The following is a 20,672-nucleotide window of genomic DNA, read 5'->3' as shown; positions in this document are numbered from 1 at the left end:
AAGACATGTTAATAATATATTTAATTTGGTATTTCAATTTTATAGTAAATTGTGACAACAAGCTTACCTATGAATATAAAAAATTATTTCCTTATTACAAATAATAATATAATTTTAATGACATAAAATGAAAATTCATTCAATATTTAGGAGAATAAATTTAATATAAAAATTAATATATTTTTCAACAGAATTCTGCAAATATTATTACCATTACTGAGCTATTACTATGTAAGTCAATAAAACTACTATGTAAATCAGAACAACTATTATGTAATGGAGTACTGCTATATGAATTAATACTATTATTATGTATTGAGATATTGTAATGTGAGTCAATAACAATTAAGAAAACACATAAATTAGCTAATACAAACCATAAAACTAATTTATCTCTATCTACAAAATATGTTTCTTTATGGTGTGCCTCATTAGTTTCTAAAGGGAGATCCTATTACTGAGAAAAACATATTAACTATGCTGCCTTTTTTAATATTTCACTTGGAAAACAAAGCCAGGTTACAAACATTAAAACCAGATTAAATTATTGATTCCATTCTTGAAGAAACTTTGATGCAGGAAATGTGCTTGAATAATGCAGAAATATCATTACACAGTTAAAGTTAGCTAAGACAGAATTTCATTAAAAAGAAAAACTTAAAAAGTGAAAGAAATATTTTGTATGCAATAAAAATGAAAATTTAAAAACTATAATAATAATGAAAAAGAACATACTGAGGATTTTTAGTTATAGCTTCATGCTGTAATAGTTGGGGATCTTGTAATAACCAATCCAAAATAATTTTGATAGCAGGCAAAGTATAATAGTTAGCAGTTTCCTTTGGATCCAAAGATGCATGAACTGGTAATAAAAATGCATGGAGCATGCTAGCTATAAGAAAAATAAAACCTTAATAAAATTCCTCAATGAAAAACAATAATATTAAATTATTTCTTTTTAGAACAAATAAAAAAAATCCTAATATAGAGACAATTTTACCTAATAATTCCTCAATGAGCGATGAAGCTTTAAGTTCTTCAGGACTCAGCATTGTTTCATCAAAGTGAGAAGAATTCTTATCAACATCAACAGTACCCCATGCATGTTCAATTGCAAACAAACATACGGCTACCATCTGAACCAGTTGCCATGTCTCAAACTTTTCAGCAATGATAAGAGCAGGTAGGGATGTAGTAAGCTTGTTGATCATTGGGTCAATCTTCTTTAAGTCTGTGATTAAAAGCAAAAAAGAGATAGCTAAATTAATTTTTTTTAAATATACACTGTAATTCAAATTTTTAAAAAATTTTCTAATTTTTCTGCATACTTTATTTGAAAAATGTATGCGTCTAATACAAGAATGGCAGGGGACGATTCTAATGAAAAAAGTTAATTAATTTTCCTATAATAATCATAGCATTTAATTTAATGAAATCACCAGATAATGAAAGAAAAAGGAAATAAAAGCTAGTTAAGATTATACATAATAAGCATATTACTTTTTAAAAAATGTAATTAAAAAGAATCAAAAGCCCAAAATAACATTTTAGAACAACAACAACAACAATAAATAAATAAAAAAATATATGATAAAGAGTACATTAAGTCAAATACTTATAATGTTTAGCACAAAAGATTAAAATAAAATACAAAATTTCAACTAATATATTCTTTATTCTTCAAAATTAAGAAAATATAACTCTTTCTTCCCTGTTTATCATTTCAATTTATTTTGTAGCAAAAATATCTTGTGATGAATGCACATTTTAAAATATTTCCATCACAAAATTGCTTTTTTAATATATATATTTTTTTATTTCTCATAGTTCTTTTTTAAAAATACTTTTGGCATAGCAATATCTACAATTATAATCAAATATCAACATTGCAGCATTTTATAATTATCTAAAGTGGGTGGGAAAAAAATGACATTTTGGCTTAAAGAGCAAAATTTTTCAATTACCATTATTTAGATGAATGACAGCATGGAATTGTAAAAACACAGATACATATTCAAAAGCAGTCATACGAGTTTTCCCTTCACCTACACTTCTAAAATAAAATAAAATGAAGATTAAAAAATGGAAAAGATTTACACTTTCAGAAAATCTTAATCACAATACTATTTTTATAACCTATGAATTAACTGACTTCAAATTACTAATAAGGAGGTGGAGGAGGAATATTAAATAAAACTGGATTTCCATTAAAGTAAAATGCAACAAAAAACTTTAGTGCTTAAAAGCTCATAATAGCTTTGCACAATATTATGCTAATAAAAATTGTTTGATAATAACTTAAATAATAACTTTACCATAAACTTACGATACTGGTAAATTTCATACAAGCAAAATATTGAATTTGCAACAAATATTTATGCAATGTACTGATAATATATTCAATAATTTTAGAATATTTAACAAATGTCAAAGCAACACCAGAAGACTTAATTTTTCTATAGATTTATTTTCAATGCATAAACATTAAATTGTAATAAAAAAAAATGTCCTAAAAATTTCAAATAACATGTTGACTGCCTTGGAGGTCACCGGTTTTTAGCTGTAGCAGTGATTGAGGGGAAACGTATTATATTGTGAGAAATTCAACGCAATAGTCAACATGCTAATGCTAGGAAAATGTTTATCATATTTTCAAAGGACAGTTATTTATCATACTATTTATTAGAAACTTCTACTAGAGAAGGAAGTGCGATAGTGATAATAACCATTGTTTAAATAATCAAAAAATTATTTAAAAATACAAACATAGATTATTAATTGTTGATGTGTCTATATCTGTTTGGTGATCCAAATATCTGTTATGTGTTAGTGTGGTTTATTTATCTAGGATTTCTGTTTGTTGAAATAATGCAAAAGCCTTTTGTGATCAGCTAAAAATTATATTCAGCTTTTGGTAGCAGAGAGAAGATATAACTTTAAGCCAAGACATTGGGAACTTCATTTCTATGTGTCTTGTACAAAAAGATTTTGGATTGGTTAGCTTATTTCTTGTTTCATCCAATTTATAAATATAACAATGGACAAATATCATACAATATGATTTTTCAATTAAATACAATAAACCAGAAAAACAATTAAGCTTGTTTTCATTAAAAAAGTAGATATAAAAAACATAACATAAAAAAAGTATTTTATTGTACCTGTATAGATTTCGCCTTGGAGAGTCTTAATCATTATGATGGACAATATACATTATGTATATATATATTTTGAGAACAAGGATTCAAATTAGAATCATGAAGAAGACAAATTCTTTTCCCAAACTAAACCGGAATCAGCTTATATTCTCTTTGCAGTTGGAAACAATAGCAGTTTTTAGATATTTTTTACAAAATCAAATTAAAAAGTGATTTTAACTTTATAGCTCAAACTTAAATTAATATTTCACTTATTTAAGTTAACTTAAGCAAACTTAAATTAGGATTAATATTTTGTTTAAAAATTATATGTAAAGCAGAAAGCAAAGTAATTTCACAGGGGTAATTCTGGATAACAATACCCATATTTAAGACAATGAAAACTTTTTTAGCAATATCATCAATGATATTATCTTAAAAGGAATTTAGTTTTCTATCTATAGTATTCATTTTAAAGAATTTAAATACATAGGCTTCAAATGGAATATTGTTAATTAAAGAATACATAAATTTATTAAGTATATTCTTGAAAAGAAATGATTATTTGTTGCTAATAACATAATATCTAATTCAGATAACAGAGGACAGATAACTGATGAATCATTACAATAAGTTAAACTGTGAATCTTATATATTTAACATGAACATATTATTACATAGATTTAATATCTCAAAAAAGTATTAGAGGGACTGGAAAGCCATTTATTAAGAAGTATGTTAATTTCTTATGGCAAGACCAACTAAAAAAAGATTAGATAATGAATTGATTTTAAAAGTAAAGGAAATGCTACAAAATTTAAATAAAAAGAAAAAATATTTATATAAAAAAATACTCATTTAAGGGTAAATCTATCATGTTGTAAACTCCTTAGAAATTCCCAGGATTAAAATGTGAAAAAAGTCTTTATTTTGTTATTAACAAGCTAAGATTTATTTACTATATGGTCCCCAGTAGGTTGACTATTTTAGGCGAAGCTTTCAGCAAACAAAATTAAGTATGTCTCAAGAACCAGAGTGAATTTTAGAATGAAATTTGATACACATACATAAAAAGACTTGCTGAATCGAATTATTAAAAAATCTCAATATCTGCAATGGAAGAATTTTGAGATAGTTGTTAATTAACTTCCTTAATCAGGTTGTCTACCTCAACATATCTGTGTCTTTAAGCTATTTCGATCAACACCAATTTTGTGAAGATGCGATAATAAATAACAAAGTTAAAGAAGTATTCCATTCTTTTTGTTGAGATTAATACCTTCATTATCTGATATGAATCTCCTTCTACTTCTGCCCTTAACACATTATTGTATAAAGTTTTACCTCTTCCTGATCAATATATCAGAAAAATCAAAATTAAAGAACTAAGAAAACTGCCTTCGGCAATAATGAACATGCAAAGCATTTGGGTTTTTAACGTGTTTAGTACTAATTATTGAGATACTACTTTCATGAAAATCAAAAAAGATTACAATGTTTGATATGTACTTCTTTTGTTATTTATCCCAAAATTGGAAATTTAAATAAATAAATAAAAACATTAAAAAATTCAATAATGGAAACATGTAATTTTATGCTACTTTAATCTTAAAATGTCTTTAGAACAACATGAACAAATAAATGATAGACAACAATGATATTGGTTAGAACAATGAACTGATAAATAGTAAACAAATACAGACACACAAAATGACATTACTTTCTAGTTTCCCTGATAAATCAGTAATGCTCTCTATAGCAGTAATTCCTATCCTATATAAAAGAATTCTATTTAAAAAAGAAAACTCTTTAATGTCACTGAGCTTTTCAGCATTCAAGATGAATAAAAATATGTTTCCATCATTCATCAGTGATGTGATCAATCATAATTTTCTATTTTTGTTCACAGTTTTGTTTATTGTCAGATGTTTTGCAAAATTTGAAAAAAAATTCTTTTCTCATAACTATTTTAGTACAAAATAAGACATGCTTATAAAAAAATGAGCAATCATCTTAACTTGCTACATGATAGAATCTACACTCCCACAATTAATAAAACATTTGTAATATCTTGAACTTAAGTTAAAATATTTCTTTCTCACTTAATTGATTATTATTTATTATATAATCAATATAGAATGGAGAAAGCTATAATACTGTGTACACAAACAAACATATGCAATATTAATAATTTAAAGGGGAAACTTACACTTATAAAACCATACATAACAAAGGAATTATGGATTTTCAAAAAGTCCTTTGAATCGATATTATGAAATAATATATAACTGGTTTTAACTTTCAGCATTTTAATAATTACAAATGTTAAACAATAAGGGGGGAAATATAGAACTAAGAAATAATTTTAACTCTCATAAACATTTGCACTGGTAACATATTTTAAGTTTTTACTTAAACTAAAATATGCATATAATATATACAAAAAATATTTATAAACTAATAGCAATTTGATTTTAAAAAAATCAGTAAAAAATTATTTTTACCCATCAGAAGACATTTTTGAGAATAAGTTTTGCAAATTATTCGCAGCCAATGGAAAAGGATGTTGTACACATAAACTTCGGACATAAAAAAAAACTGTAGACAACTTTTCACCGCTAGCTGCCTCTAATAACGCAAGTTGATTGTATGGCTGACCTGAAAAATATTTAGGTGAATTAAGAAAGAATAATTTTTTTTAAAGGGAATTTTGATTATATTCAAGGCAATATGAATTTTAATTCCATATAATGCACTAATACTAATCTAAATAGATAAACCACAAATAAAAATGCTTCTATAATTTAAATAACCCATACTAAAAGCACGTATGATTTAATAAAAGTTATCTATGAAAAAGTGTGCTTAAGAATTTAGAAAATTCTTCAGAATAATTTGGTACAGAAATATATATAATTATTCATTGGTTAATTAACACTTACCATTACTAGGAACTAAATCCACAGCATGACGATAAAAATTTTCGGCTTGAAGAGACTGCCCTCTGTACCGTGCTGTGAAAACATAGTGTTATAATTAAAAAATACACGGAATAATACCATTTAAATATTAAAACATAATTTTAAAATAAATAAAAGAAAGGAGGCTCTTTTTTACTATAGAAGATTAAGCTAATGTAATATGCAGAAAACCTTTTTTTAAGTTCACAAAAACATAAAAAAAAATGGAACAATGTTATTAATTTCTAAAGATGAAAAATATGCCACACGATTTATAGAAAGTTTATATAAATATCACAATCAGCTGAATAGTTTTTTTTTTTTACTTTAGAAGATATTTTTAAATTTAAATGATTATAAAAATGTTTTTAATTCTAAGTTTTCAATTAAAGTAATTATCAAAAACTGAAATAAAGTAAGAAGAAACCGTAAAAAAATTATTATGACTGTACAGATGTAACAAAATGTGTATGGTGAAATGAAAGCAACTTACCAATATCACCTAAATGCACCAGACAATGTTGACAAATATAAAGTAGAGAAGATTTACGAGGCTGATGTGCAACAGGATATCTGCTGATCCATTCTATAATAACATAAAAAGAAATATAGAAAATCTATTAATTAAAAGGTATTCATAAAGCATAATTTAGAATTAAATAATAAAATTGCATGATAAAGATTTTTTTTAAAGGTTATCAAGATTTGTAATCACAGAATTTCCAATCAAAGTTGAAAAGAAAAAAAAAGAAAAAAAAATCCCAGTGCATACATGCAATATAAGGAGAAATGTGCAAACAGCTCTCATGTATTAGTTATAATGGAATAACAATACTCCATTGTTCCAATGAGTGAAAAAAGCAAGGAAAGGAAGTAATAATTTAACCTTACTTCAAATAATAATATGTAAAAAGGATGTTTACATTAACATACATAATTTTTTTCCTTATTTATTACCCAGAATTTAGCAAGACAAAATTTATATACTAAGGGAAGGAAAAGATATTGATCACCTCTCATACTCTTCAATTGGGAGTCAAACAAAATTTAGAATTCAGGTAAATAAAAGACAATATAACATTTTTGCTATCATGATACAAACCATTTACTGATTACTAAAAATATAACAAAGACATTACAAAGCAAGTTTTTTTATTTTTATTTATTTATTTTTGCCAATTCATATATCTGGTCATCAATTTCAGCAGTTTTTTTCAGTTATCAGTTTCAATGTTTTCTTTTGCAACATTCATTTGCAATGCTTCTTTGAGTTTGTCGGATGTCTTTTTCTTTTCCCTGAACATTTTTCTCCTTTTGCTAAAGTTTCATAATATCTTGTGTGCGCTAATTTAGTATATTGAAACAAATCTTTTGGAATCAGAACATTAAAAACACCTCTATAAAAGTTTATATTAAGCACAGTTTTTAGATCTTTTAAATTTTTAACATGCTTATCCTTGTTGACTCTAAATCCCCTTTCCACAGCTGCATTCCCATATGACTGACTATATAAGAATTATTTTTAAAACTTCTCCAAAATCAACAAATTTTCTGGATATCAAAATATTAGAATAAAAATAATCTAAACAATTTTTTTTCTTTAAATGTATCAAACTGTTCTTTGTATTAACTTTTTTTAAGGAAAATTTCAGATTGGATCTTTGCACATTCTGAACGTGCTAGGGAAATTTGTGCTTTGGAATAAAGTTGAAGCAAACCAACCATTTGTTTTTCACTTGATAATAATGCATTGATTCTCCAATAAATGAGGATTTAAACAAGATGCAGCTTTTAAAACAGCACAATTTTTGGACAAGCATTCAAATATTTTTAATAGTATTCATCACAAATATAAAACACTCTGCTAAAAAGCTTCTTTTTTCAACTTCAGCAGCTCCATTTATAATTAATATGTATTCACTATTCGAATATCAATATTTAAGCCTGTTATTATTTAAGGTCATAAGCCATTCTTCTTGCAATGAGTGTTTTTTCTTTCATACTCTTCCATAGACAATCTTTATTGATTGAAAATTTCCACAAATTACTGTTGCCATGGGGAAGTAATATAATTTTTAACAATGATATAGCATCATTACAAGGTTGCAAGAGCCAGCTGAACCAAAATTATTATCTCCCTCTGTTTTTTAAAAAGTGAAAACCGATATTTCTAAAAGTTTCCTTAAAGTTGTTGTAAGCCACATTCATCAGCTAGCTTACTGCTCCTCTTACCATAATGAAATTCCAAAAAGTTGAAAGAAAATTGTCCTAAGTTGCTGCAATCGTTTGGTGACATTAGGCTTTGAATGAACAGAAATGAAAATGATTGGGCGAAATGTTTTCACTGGCAATCCCCCCCTCCCCACTTTTAGATGCTTTTACGAATTTCCCTGGCTTTTTGAGATTAATAAAATTTCTTGACTTTTTTCTGATTTCCCAGTTCAGTCACCACCCTGCATGAAAAGTAGAAAGGGAGACATTTCAGAGTTTTTCAAAAGGATTGCAAATTAATGGAAACATATACCTTTCGTTAATCCATATACAGAATCCCTTGGATGACATGGAAGGTCAATATCATATGCACAACACAATTTTTGAAGAAGCTGTAAGAGAAAGAAAGCTCACTGAAAGTGTAACATAAGATTAAAAACAAATATTTTGTGTCGCTCCCTTTTTTTCTGGCATAATGTACCAAATTCAAATGTAAATATTTTATGTTCTTTTTTTTTAAAGCTTAAATAGTGAGTTCAATTTAACAAATATATTTACTCAGAATAAACATTTTAAATTTAAGAGGTAAAATTTTTTTTTTCCCCTTAAACTACAATGAGATTACTAGAATTTAATTTAGATTTCAAATACTCATTCCTTAGAGTAAATAAATGATTTTGCATAACATTAAAATGTTTTAAAAATCATTATTATTCTTAATATTTATGGTGATGAGTTACAGATATATTATGGAAAAAAAACAATTTTAACTCCAGCTATAATAATAGTTCCAGTTTTTACAACATATAATTATCCAGGTCAAATTTGATTTATATTAAATATTTAATTACATGTACATTTTTATTTTAAATCATCCAAAGAGCAATGATTTATATTTCTATTAATATAATTTTTGATGAAAATTATTTAACTATTTTGATTTAATGTCTAATTAATAAGTTACAAAATTATTTACTTCATTTTTAATGCAAGGTAAATTAAGTTTTTAAGAGAGGTTAATTATTTTTTCTACTATTTTGAAATTTATTTAAATTTGTACACTTGCATTGAAAAAAAATGAATAATTTAAAATAAAATTGCTTTAAAAATTTACACTACATAATATAAAAAAATCACAAGTTCGTTATTTATTATGCAAATGCAATTTTAAATGATAAATACAGATGTCCATTTCTAATTCCTGGATATTCAATTATCCGCTCAGATGTTTAATGTCTGAGAAGGTTTATAGTTTCTTTAAGCTATAAGGCCCAGTAAAATCATAGAGCAGTATTATATAATCATTTTATGATTGTTTTCAAAGTTTAGGAAGAAATTTAGCGCTTAAAATTTAAGCAAAGGGAATTTTAAAACTTTTTTTTTTTTTTTGCTTTTTATATACCATCCAGGTTTTAAAATTGACAGATATTAATTCAGAGGATTAGATCGAGAGAAATTTAAATTTGAAAGAAATATGAATTATTGTTAAATTGAAGTAAACAATTAAAAAAAAAAATCGAAAAACTATTTTTATTTTCAAATTGTTTATATCAGTTTTATGCTCAAAGCAACTTAAAACTAATACTTCACTTCAAGACTTTATTGTAGCACAGGTGTTCTACAAATAAATAAATAAAAAAAATAAAGTTTATCAATGAAAAAATGTTGAATGCATTAGAATTAAATTTTAATGTCTGATTTAACATTTAACTGTAGAATTGTTGAATTCAAAGAGATGCATATAATTTGTTTAAAAATTCACAATTTTTTTAACTATTATTTTAAAAATTATTAAAAATTTTAATAATTTTTACATTGTTAAAATTGTTGTTCTTTTATCAGTTATGCATTATTTAAGAAACTATTAAATTATAAAGATAAATTTTTACTGCCAATTTTACAATAAAAGTTATTCTTTACTTTTGATATACTCCTTTTTTATCCACTTTCCCTTACTAAAATCTATATATAGTCTGAATTTTCATTGTCGTGTCACTATTCTTAAAACAGTCAAGTTTCGTAATAATATATATATCCTGTTTTTTCCTAATATTAAAAGTTTCAGTATATTTCTATTAATCATTAAAATGAATAAGGCATAAATAATAAATTAATCATTAAATGAATAAGGCATAAACTGAAAAAGTATATTAAAAAAATTAATATTTTTAAAATTTCTATGAAATAACTAAGATAATTATAGTAAACAAACTTTACTTGTAGATAAAATCCACTTGCTGTTTCTAACAATGTTGAAAGTTGGCTATTGGAATAGCTGTGGTTAGATTTCTGAAATAAATATTTAAATAAACTACATTTAGCTCTAATCAAAGTAGAAAAAGAACTACAAATGTTTTACAGAAAAGAATTGTCATTTGTAATAAGATCTCATTGTACATTTCTGGACCTTTTTTTAAATAATTTATAAAGCTATTAAAAATGACTAATGATTTTATTATAAATGTCTAATAAGTTACCTACCTATCCAATAAAAAAATGATAATCTATTTGAATCTGCATATTTCTATACTAATTATGAGATTGAAACAAACTTGACACTTTAAGATCCCTCAACACCATGAAGAAATAACTATATAAGTTGTTAAACTACAACTGTTTAACTAACAAATTATTAAAACAATCGTGAAAGAGAGGATTTCAAAGAGCAATTTTCTATGTTTTTCTACAACTGTTTGCTCTTAATAATTTTTTAGACATATCTTTACACAAGCAACATTTACAGACTATCTAAAAATTTAAAAAAAAAAAAGCTTTTTATGACATTAGTACCATTTTTCCCACAATTATTTCTCTAATTTTTAAAAATTTAATTTAAATTCAATGATTAACTTTGTTTTTGTTGTAATATTACATTAATTTTGCTATTAAAACACATCTATCACTTGTAACCTTTGTCAATATTAATTAAAAATATTATGTCTTACATTCGACATTTTTACATTTGCTTTCATTTTGTAATATAAGCACATTTTAATGACAACAATTTACTTTTAAATACTGACCATTACAAATGTTACACATTTTTTTACTGTTTGGTTTAATTTTGTCTCAAACCTTAACATTTATAAAACACCATATTTTATCAACAATTTCTAAATTAAGCATTTCAAAATGTGTCAATGGACTGTTATTCTAATTATTGGTCTTTGATCTCTAATTAACTTTATAATATCTAGGATTTGGATGCTTTTGTAACCATTACTGTCATATAAAAAAATTCAAATATTGGACAACAACTATTTCATTAAATAATAAAGAAACTGCAATATGGCTTCTAAAAAGTATGAGTGAGATTGCAGATTAATGCATTTGAATCAAATCAAAACTGTTTTCACAAAATAAGTTAAAATTAAATAAATAAGGTTAGATTCAAAGATAAATACAAATCTAATTTATGCCTACTATAAAAAGACAATGGCAATTTTTGTAATATAAAATACATGGATTTTCAATGACGAGACTAATCTTAGGAAGAAAAGAGAACAATTATGGGGGGGGGGGGCAGAAGTCAACTTTTTTTTTAATGTTTTAAGAATCTAAAGATTTGGAATTCAGGAGGTGGGGAATAACATGCTCCTTTTTTGCACAGTTGAATCTCATTATTATGACCATCTAATAGCTAAAACAGCCTCCTCTTGCATCCAAAACAGCAGTTAAGCAGCAAGACATATATTCGATGCTCGCTTGGAAAGTAGTGACATGCATCTGTAACCAAGAGAGCACTAAAGTATCATTAACTTGTAAAGATGACGAGGTGGAGTGTCGTCCTATCTGATGTGTCAATCAAGATGTTCCACAGATTTTCCACAGGGATTAACAATTGGAGTATATGAAAACAAGGGTAATAAATGGAACTCTTTCTTATGATCCTCAAACCCTACACATACAATTTTGGACACACAGCAGTTAGTATTATTCTGCTGAAACACACCATCATTTGTAGAATACACAGTTGCCCTATAAGGATGTACCTGACTGACAATAATGGATAGGTACATACAGCTACTGAGGGTACTTAATGCAGGAATTAATGAATATAAAACATGACAATAAAACATGCCCCAGACCATCACACTACTTTCTCCAACTTTGTTTCTGACTAACAAGTTTGTTTTCTGATGTCTCTTGGCAAATATGCTAGTGCCCATTGATCTGATGAACAGAAAATGAGTCTCATCTGAAAAAGAACCATTTTCCCACTGTTCTATGATCCAGTGTTTGTACCATAAAGAAAATGCATGATGTTTCTAGTAATGCTCTCCTGCCAACATGGGTGCTGAAATCAGGCATTTGCTGTGAAAGCCAATATGCAATAAAGTATGTTGAACAATTGTCTTGCATAGCTTTCAAGCACATTGTTGATATATTTGCATCATCAATGCATTGATGGTAGCATGACGCTTGCTGGCAGTCAAGCACTGCAAGTGACACTCATTCGTCATTAATGACTATGCCTGGTTGTTAATGCCTAGACTGTACATTTTCTTGATTCTTCTAATTATCATTTGTCACATTCACTATGACACTACATGAATACTCCATGAAAGTCAAGGTTTCAAAAATACAGCCACTGTATGCTCTGTACCTGATGATCATAATTTTTTCAATGTCTGTTATACCCATTGTGGCCACTACAGCTATGTGAACATGCACTCTGAAACCACTGCAAACAGTCACAGTCTTACCTGCGATTGGTCAACCTACATGGCACTTTTAATCGTATGACACAATTGCATTACATTCTTGTACAATATGGTACAATTGCATTACATTCTTGTACAATATGGAATATTACATTCATCACAGTATAGTGAAAACAAACATATAAACAGTTTTTTACTCTCATAAAGAAACAAAAATATAGTAGAACTTGACTTAAATTAGAATAATTTGTTCCTGAATCTTACTTGTAATGTGAAACATGCATTAAGCAATATAATTTTTTCCCCATATTTAAATGCATTCCATCACAGAAAAAAAAATATAATTATGTAATTTATTATTTTTAAAGAAAATTTCCAAAAAACCTTTGCTTTGGCAGTGTTTAAAAGTTTGGTTTGAGACACACCATTATCATTAAATAAATTTGTAGCACACACAGATACTGCCTTTTTTTTATTTTCTTTTTTTCCCCCACACATATGATGCAACAGTTTCCATGCTTTCAACATCTAGCTCATTTCAATGGAAAGCTGATGCTACACTGAGATAATTACATTCTCTTTTGATGATGAAATCTCTTCCCCAACTTCTTCCTGTGACATAGAATACATGCCCTAGTTATGCTTGTATTGCTATTATTGCTTGCATGTTATTGGAATATTTTTTCCTAATATCACAATGTGGAACTATGATATTTCTCAAAGCATATCACAATTTCTTGGCAACTTCAATTAACTGTATATTTTAAAATTCTGTTTTTAATTTAGAAACAAAACAAACAAAAAAACAGGCATACAAATGTTAAACACAGACTGATATCAGAGATAAGGCAAGATTCTGAATGTGACATTGTTGTCTTGTCACTCAATTTATCAAACATTGCTCATCAAGGGCAGTCCTTTTCTACATTTTATTTTGCCATCGAATTACACATTATGAAAAGTTCCTGTTAAGAGAAGTTTGATTGTATTCTACAGAACTAGAATTCAAGTAACAAGAACAAATAATTTCATTTATTCATGATATTACATTTTTTACTCATTGTTTTTACATACCCACAAATACACAGATTGATAAATAGTCTCCTGCCATGGATTTGATTCAAAATATGATACAGATCAACAATTATAAGGATAAAGTGTATGCTACATTTAATCTTTCAAGCTGTTTTCGTTTCCGAGTTATGGCCACATAAAAATTGATGAACAGACAGAGAGGCTTTTTGTGAAAAGATTTCCTTTAAAAGTTAATTGTTTTGATCAAACTGATTTGCAGTTTTGATGCTATGACTACAAACTAATTTCAGCAGATGCATTTGAATCATCGTATTAGACCAACTTAATTCCACTTTTCTCCTAGTTGAGGGAGATCTAAAATATGAAGTTTCATCAAATTACTTAGTTTGAATTTATTGAGGATTACATTATCTTTCTTTTGTACATTTTACATGTCACAAAGTAAAAAAAAAAAAAAAAGTAGCTTTTAAAACTTTATTTTGCACCTCTTGAAAATGTATGCAGAGCATTTACTCTGTCTAATTCAACACTAGTAATGCCACTAACTGAGTTAGAGTCAACAGAGCTTTCAAGAGTGGGGCTAAAGTAAGAGCAGTTAGTTCAGTTTGGTAGAAGTTGGTCCTAAATGGAAAAATTATGATTCTGAGCAAAGTTGAACACATAAGATTGTAAATTCTAAAAATATGAATTGCCAATAATGCCTTACTTTGTGTTCTCTGGCCTTTGACTGGCAAGCTGATATTGGATTTCTGAAAATGAAACTCCACAAATCCTGTTCAACTTTCTTGTCCAAGGCATAATCCAAATCAATCAGAAGTAATGACTCAAACAAGTGACAAAGTTCTTGACGTTTCTGCCAGATATCATTGTTTGGCAGGCTCTCACCTAAGAAATTCAGAATTTTTATCTTGAACTAAATTATTCCATTATAATTTCAACAAATGATGAAAATAAAAAATCTTCAAAACATTTATGCTTTAAAAATTCACAAACAGTAAGCATTTCATTATGATAAAAATCAACTAAAAATACCTTATATATGCAAAAATTAACTAAATAGATTCATCTGGGCATTACAAATACACAACTATTTCTTTTTATAATTCAATATTTTCCTCAAAAATTAACTTTGATTTCACATTAAATATTACAGATAATTATTGTTCAAAATGTTTTTAGAAAGAAGGAAATAAATCATCAGATGTCATTTCAATAAGTATTATCATATATATCAATTTTTTTAAAACAGTATAATATTAGTAAATAAAAATATATTTATTTACCTGACAAAGAAGCCTTCAATGTTTCAGCTTCCCTAAAAAAAAAAAAAAAAAAAAAAAAAAAAAGTAAAAAATATTAATTTTTTTTGTATTATTTTCTAAGTTAAAAGATTTTTTCTTCCTAGCAGTTAATAGTGAACTAACAATATCCATGATTATATTAAAATCACATAAAGACAAAAAAAGAAAAATCTTAAATACTAGTAGTTTTATACAACCCTAATATTCAATGCTGTTTTATTTTAATACCTCATACCCTAATTAGCACAAAATACTCAATAATATTGCAATAAACCTTTATTATTCTATTAAGCAATCAGAACATCAAATAACATTGTGTTTATAGAGATGTCTTCTAGGCAGTATTACACTAGCAAGGATAAGGGTTTATATGGACCAATTCATATTAACTTTCCATTATACCACTTAGGAAGAAGTAAAATGAACAAAATCGCTGTTACTTTAGATTTTTTTTATAATTATTATTTTTACACTTCCAATTGCAATGTTTTTTATAGCACTTTTATATTTAGATAAATTTAATGCAGTAATATATATATATATATATATATATATATATATATATATATATATATATATATATATATATATATATATATATATATGATGCCCATTCTAATCTTAGCCCAATGAATAATGCCTGAGCCCTTAGAGAAATGCTTTAAATGGCATAAATGTTATAGTCTCCTGTTTCGATTAGTCATGTTCATTTTAAATTTAAAAAGTTCACTCTTCTATGGCAAAAACTGATCAAGTTATGAAATTTTGATTTTTAATATCTTAGGCCAATCATATGAGATGCCTCAAGAGAAGACCCTCCAATGAGTGCTAATTTTTCTAGAGACAATTGAGATGGTCAAAGATAAGGAAATTCCAAGTTTCATAACTGGGTAAGTTATGGTAATAGATGAACATAACTTATTTTATTTAAAATGTGAAAAATATTTTACTAAATATGACTAATAGGATTGGAAAATTGTGTAAAAATTTAAATTTTGTAATTTTTAAAATTTATTAATTCAACAATATAAAGAAATTCATTATTTCAATTAAATCTTTTTTTCTAACTGGACGTTTGTCAGTGGTTTAGAAATTGGGCATTGGACAACTGGTATATATGTGACAATTTTTCTTTTAAAGATTAGTTTTCAATTTTATTGCAGCTCTCTTTACTTCCTTTAATTGTATTCACTAAGAGCACTTTCAGGGCTAAATTTTATCATAATCTACTTTGTAAATGCTGAAATCACAAATTATAAATATTATTATTAGGAACTTTCATGATTATGAACGTTAATCAAGTGTCTTTCTGCATGTGAATTCTTTATCAAATTCTGTACTTTTGGGCATTTTACTCTGTAGAGGAGATATGCTTAATAAGATACCTATTTCAAGACTTGTTTTCACATTTTCGTATTATGTATGTCAATGTAAATATATATTAGAAATAAACCTTTATAATTAAAATAATTGACAAAAAGCAACCAACATTACAGCACTAATCAATTTTCATTTCACATGAAAGTTTAATTGTAAGTCACCATTGGTTACTTACAACTTATTTAGGAGGAGAAGACTTATTAGGAGGAGAAAAAAACTTATAAGGAGGAGAAAAAAAAAAAAAAAAAAACACCTCTAACTTCACATTTATTAAGAGGGCTCATACAAACAAACACACCCACACACAACCTTTCTCCAGACTTACTTCAATGAATGATTTCATCCATTTTTATTTCACATGAAAACTGATCCACAGATATGCCATCAATAGTTAAAAGTACACCAATATTTTTTGAGATATAAGACAAAATAAAACTTTCACATGATCCCAAGTTTCAAGATTTGCACTGATTGTTTCAACAGTACTAGCCAATCTGAATCTCTATGTTTACAGTATAGGTATAATTTAAAATAGTACTTTCATTTGGTAGCACAAAATGTAGCAGTCAAATTTGATAAAAATTAATAAATTAATGTTATTAATATAGTGGACAAACTGTTGGTCATTGATGATGTGTAATTGTATAAAATGAAAACATAAACTTTTCCCATAAACAAGTCAGTAAACAAAGTATATGAATAACAATTTTATGCTGCAAAACTGGTATTAAATTACTTTCAAACAATAGTTTTATATAATACCTCACTGTTATTTTTAATCCTGCAGCAATTATATTTAGGAAAAACTGCTGTATCATTCACAGAAGAACATAGATCTGCATAAACTATTTATATAGACTATATGTATATTGCATCAAATGTAGTTAAGTATACTATGTATTTACATCAAAATGACTTTCATAATTCTGATTAGTTAGCTTTATTTAGAATTTCACTAAATTTCTAATGTAAAACAGGCTGTTGCAAACTCTGCCAAGTGATGGAATAGATTATTTACAAATAATACATATAATTTAAGAGATAAATGTATTTAGCCTATAAATAAATAAGATGATTCAGATTAGGGTACTTTTCATTTAGCAAGGCACAAGCAAAAAGTTGCCAAATTATTTAGACCTGTGCCAACTTGCATAAAAACCTAATGCTACAACTTTTTTAGACAACATTTTTTTTCCTTGGTGAAAAATTGTTAAAAATTCAAATTGTTAGATGATGATGCAATTGATAAGTTGATTTAAATAAAATATTGAGTAAAGATTTCCACATATTTAGGTTATCCCATTTTTAAGAACTCGGCTATCAGACAAGGAACAACACTTTTCCAACACGCTAAATAACATTTCTATTATATAATATTTGTTTTCTATCATGCACAATAAAAATGTTTCATAAATGCTGTAAAAAAAAGTGTGGTTTCGTGTCAGAGAGCCAAGTTCCTGAAAGAAGCATGACAGATTGAGCATCATTTTAATTAATGAACCACATTCATTTGAAGCGATTATTCTGAACAGTGTTTTATATTATGTAATACATCACATTAATGACTTTAGAACATTCTGGAAATTTAAATATAAATTATATTATTGGCCGATTGAAGAACTGAGTTATTGTTATAAACACTCATTCTCTATAAACTGCCTTTTCCCTACTTTATTTATTTGTAAATAGATTTGTAAAGTTTTTCCAAATTTTTTTAATCACCCGCATATACATTCACAACTCAGTGTTGCTTTCAAAGCAAAGATTGCTTTTAGTGACACAATGGTAGTTTCTCTAAGAATCCCAGAATGCAATAATTCTTTGCTGCTGTGATTTAATACAAATACAAATGCAGAAAGTATTTTACAATATTTCGTCAATATGTAATAAAAATGCATTTTTTATTTTTTAATGTGTTTTATTGTTAATGTTTTATCTGCTAAAATAATTTAAAATAAAAGATGAACATTTTTTTTTCTTTTTTCATCTTTTGGAGTTATAGGAAAGTTATATATACATAGCTTTCCTGTAACTCCAATATATATATATAATGCTATCTCTTAGTCTAATTTAAAAATTAATTTCCTCTTTTTTTTTTTTAATAGCCAATACTACTACATTCTAAAAAAAAAATTCTTATTTCCTGATCCAATTCCATTTTTTATTTAATCATTTCTAACACATGCTCTAAAAAGTTTGTGACTATCACATTTCTCATTGTGCAAGCAAAATGATAGATATTCTTAATGTTCATGACATTCCTTCCAAAGATATCTAAGATTTTCTTTCCTGAATGGACACTTGTGAAAGAATTCTCTATAAAAATCTCTTAGTGTATGAAGGAAAAATTTCTCACATTTTCTTTCTTGTGTCACAGTGTGAAAGGATGCACTTCACAGTGATCCCTGAGTAATAAATCATGCTCTCTCTTTGAAAATCAAATTAAAATTACATTTAAAATTGTCTTCTAGTTGGCCTGACATCTGGAAAATTGTTACATATACATACATACATTAATGATTAATGCTGGTGCAGAATATGTCACATTAAAAGGAATTAACATTAAATTTTGCTGCTAATGAAGCATTTATGGGTTTTTTATTGCATATCTACTATTTTTTATTCTATGAATTCCAATTTACTCAATATATTCATGATTGTAATAATTTCTTAATGACTGTTTATGGTGCTAAAATAATCTTTTGTCTGTTTTTATTTCTATGATTTATAAAATTTTATTGAATAACTTTTTTGTAACTTCATCAAAGACAAACAATCTATAGAAAGGATTGAGCTTTCTTAATAATCGTTAAACAAATCAATTCCACCACAATATCTTAAACTGAGACATTTATAGCAACTTAAAGTTTTGCATGACAGTTTCAATAATGCTTTTAGCAGCTATTAGATATGCTAGCAGCTACCTTAGTTTTGACATGTAAGAATAATATATCTTTATTGAGAAATACATAAAGAATTAAATTAACAATTTGTATTCATATGATATTATATATCTCAAATATATTATTTATATATATTCATATACATTATATTTAAAATTAATTTGATATAATACCCATCATTAAAATTTGCATCCATATTTAATGCTTTAGATAACCAAATTAAATATATATTTAAAATAAAGATATATGTTTAAAAATGTTTGTTAGACATTTGAATATATATTTTAAAATAAATTTAATATAATTCTTCAAATGGAAATTTTTTTTTAAGAAGTATATTGAATATTCAGATTTTAAAAAAGTGCTTGTCGGACAGATGATGCATTTAGAAACTTTCAAAATTAAAAAAATAATAATAATACATAAATAAAGCCGTTAGTCAACATAATGACATGATTAATTGGAACACACATAATTTTTCTCTTTCAATATCGGAAAGGCATTCTTTGCTTTTAACGATATGCGATAATAAATATGATATAAATAAATAAATTCTAATGACGGCTGAATGTTATATATTTTATTATTTAATCATAAGAGCATTTTTAATATTTCTTCCTTCCTCAGAATTTAATTCATTGTTTATTTACTATGGGCAGGACAGTTATAAGATAAGATGCATGTACGAACTGTTAACATCAAAACAGAAGGCACATGACATTTGCGAAACTGAAGAAGTAATTTCGAGTTCCAATTTACACAAGTAAGAGGTACATATGCCATCCTTCATTTACAAAATTTAAATATATTTTAAGGTTAATGAATAATATATAAGATCGAAATACAATAAAATTAATAATAAAATACTAACTTAAATATCTGCGAAGGTGAGGCCTTCATCTCTTCCCGACGAGTTTCCAGCTTTTAAGTGAAAATAAAATCACACAGAATTAAAGGCGGCAAACTCGTTGCTTTCATAACATTACACAAATTAAATTTGAAAAGGTTACAAAAGTATCGAAAATTTTTACAAGTGTACATTATAACAACATTGACGACAACATTAGATTTCTTTACAAAA

General features: G+C 26.3%; 1 protein-coding gene across 1 annotated transcript in view; it reads right to left on the bottom strand.

Annotated features, from left to right (window-relative positions):
• LOC129964866 (nonsense-mediated mRNA decay factor SMG7-like) overlaps positions 1-20,667 on the bottom strand; it is a 42,720-nt gene extending 22,053 nt beyond the window's left edge. The window contains exons 1-11 of the mRNA XM_056079137.1: positions 20,463-20,667; positions 15,291-15,322; positions 14,714-14,892; positions 10,526-10,597; positions 8,622-8,700; positions 6,591-6,683; positions 6,080-6,151; positions 5,642-5,795; positions 1,965-2,053; positions 1,001-1,231; positions 736-892 (exon numbers count right to left, since the gene is read on the bottom strand). Of these exons, the coding sequence (XP_055935112.1) occupies positions 736-892; positions 1,001-1,231; positions 1,965-2,053; positions 5,642-5,795; positions 6,080-6,151; positions 6,591-6,683; positions 8,622-8,700; positions 10,526-10,597; positions 14,714-14,892; positions 15,291-15,322; positions 20,463-20,491 (1,187 nt within the window). The 5' untranslated portion in view covers positions 20,492-20,667. The remainder of the gene's footprint in view (positions 1-735; positions 893-1,000; positions 1,232-1,964; positions 2,054-5,641; positions 5,796-6,079; positions 6,152-6,590; positions 6,684-8,621; positions 8,701-10,525; positions 10,598-14,713; positions 14,893-15,290; positions 15,323-20,462) is intronic.
• Positions 20,668-20,672: the final 5 nt, after the last annotated feature.

The sequence above is a fragment of the Argiope bruennichi genome, chromosome 1, assembly GCF_947563725.1.
Source record: "Argiope bruennichi chromosome 1, qqArgBrue1.1, whole genome shotgun sequence".
Classification (NCBI taxonomy): domain Eukaryota; kingdom Metazoa; phylum Arthropoda; class Arachnida; order Araneae; family Araneidae; genus Argiope; species Argiope bruennichi.
This window is presented reverse-complemented; position numbering and strand designations above follow the sequence as displayed.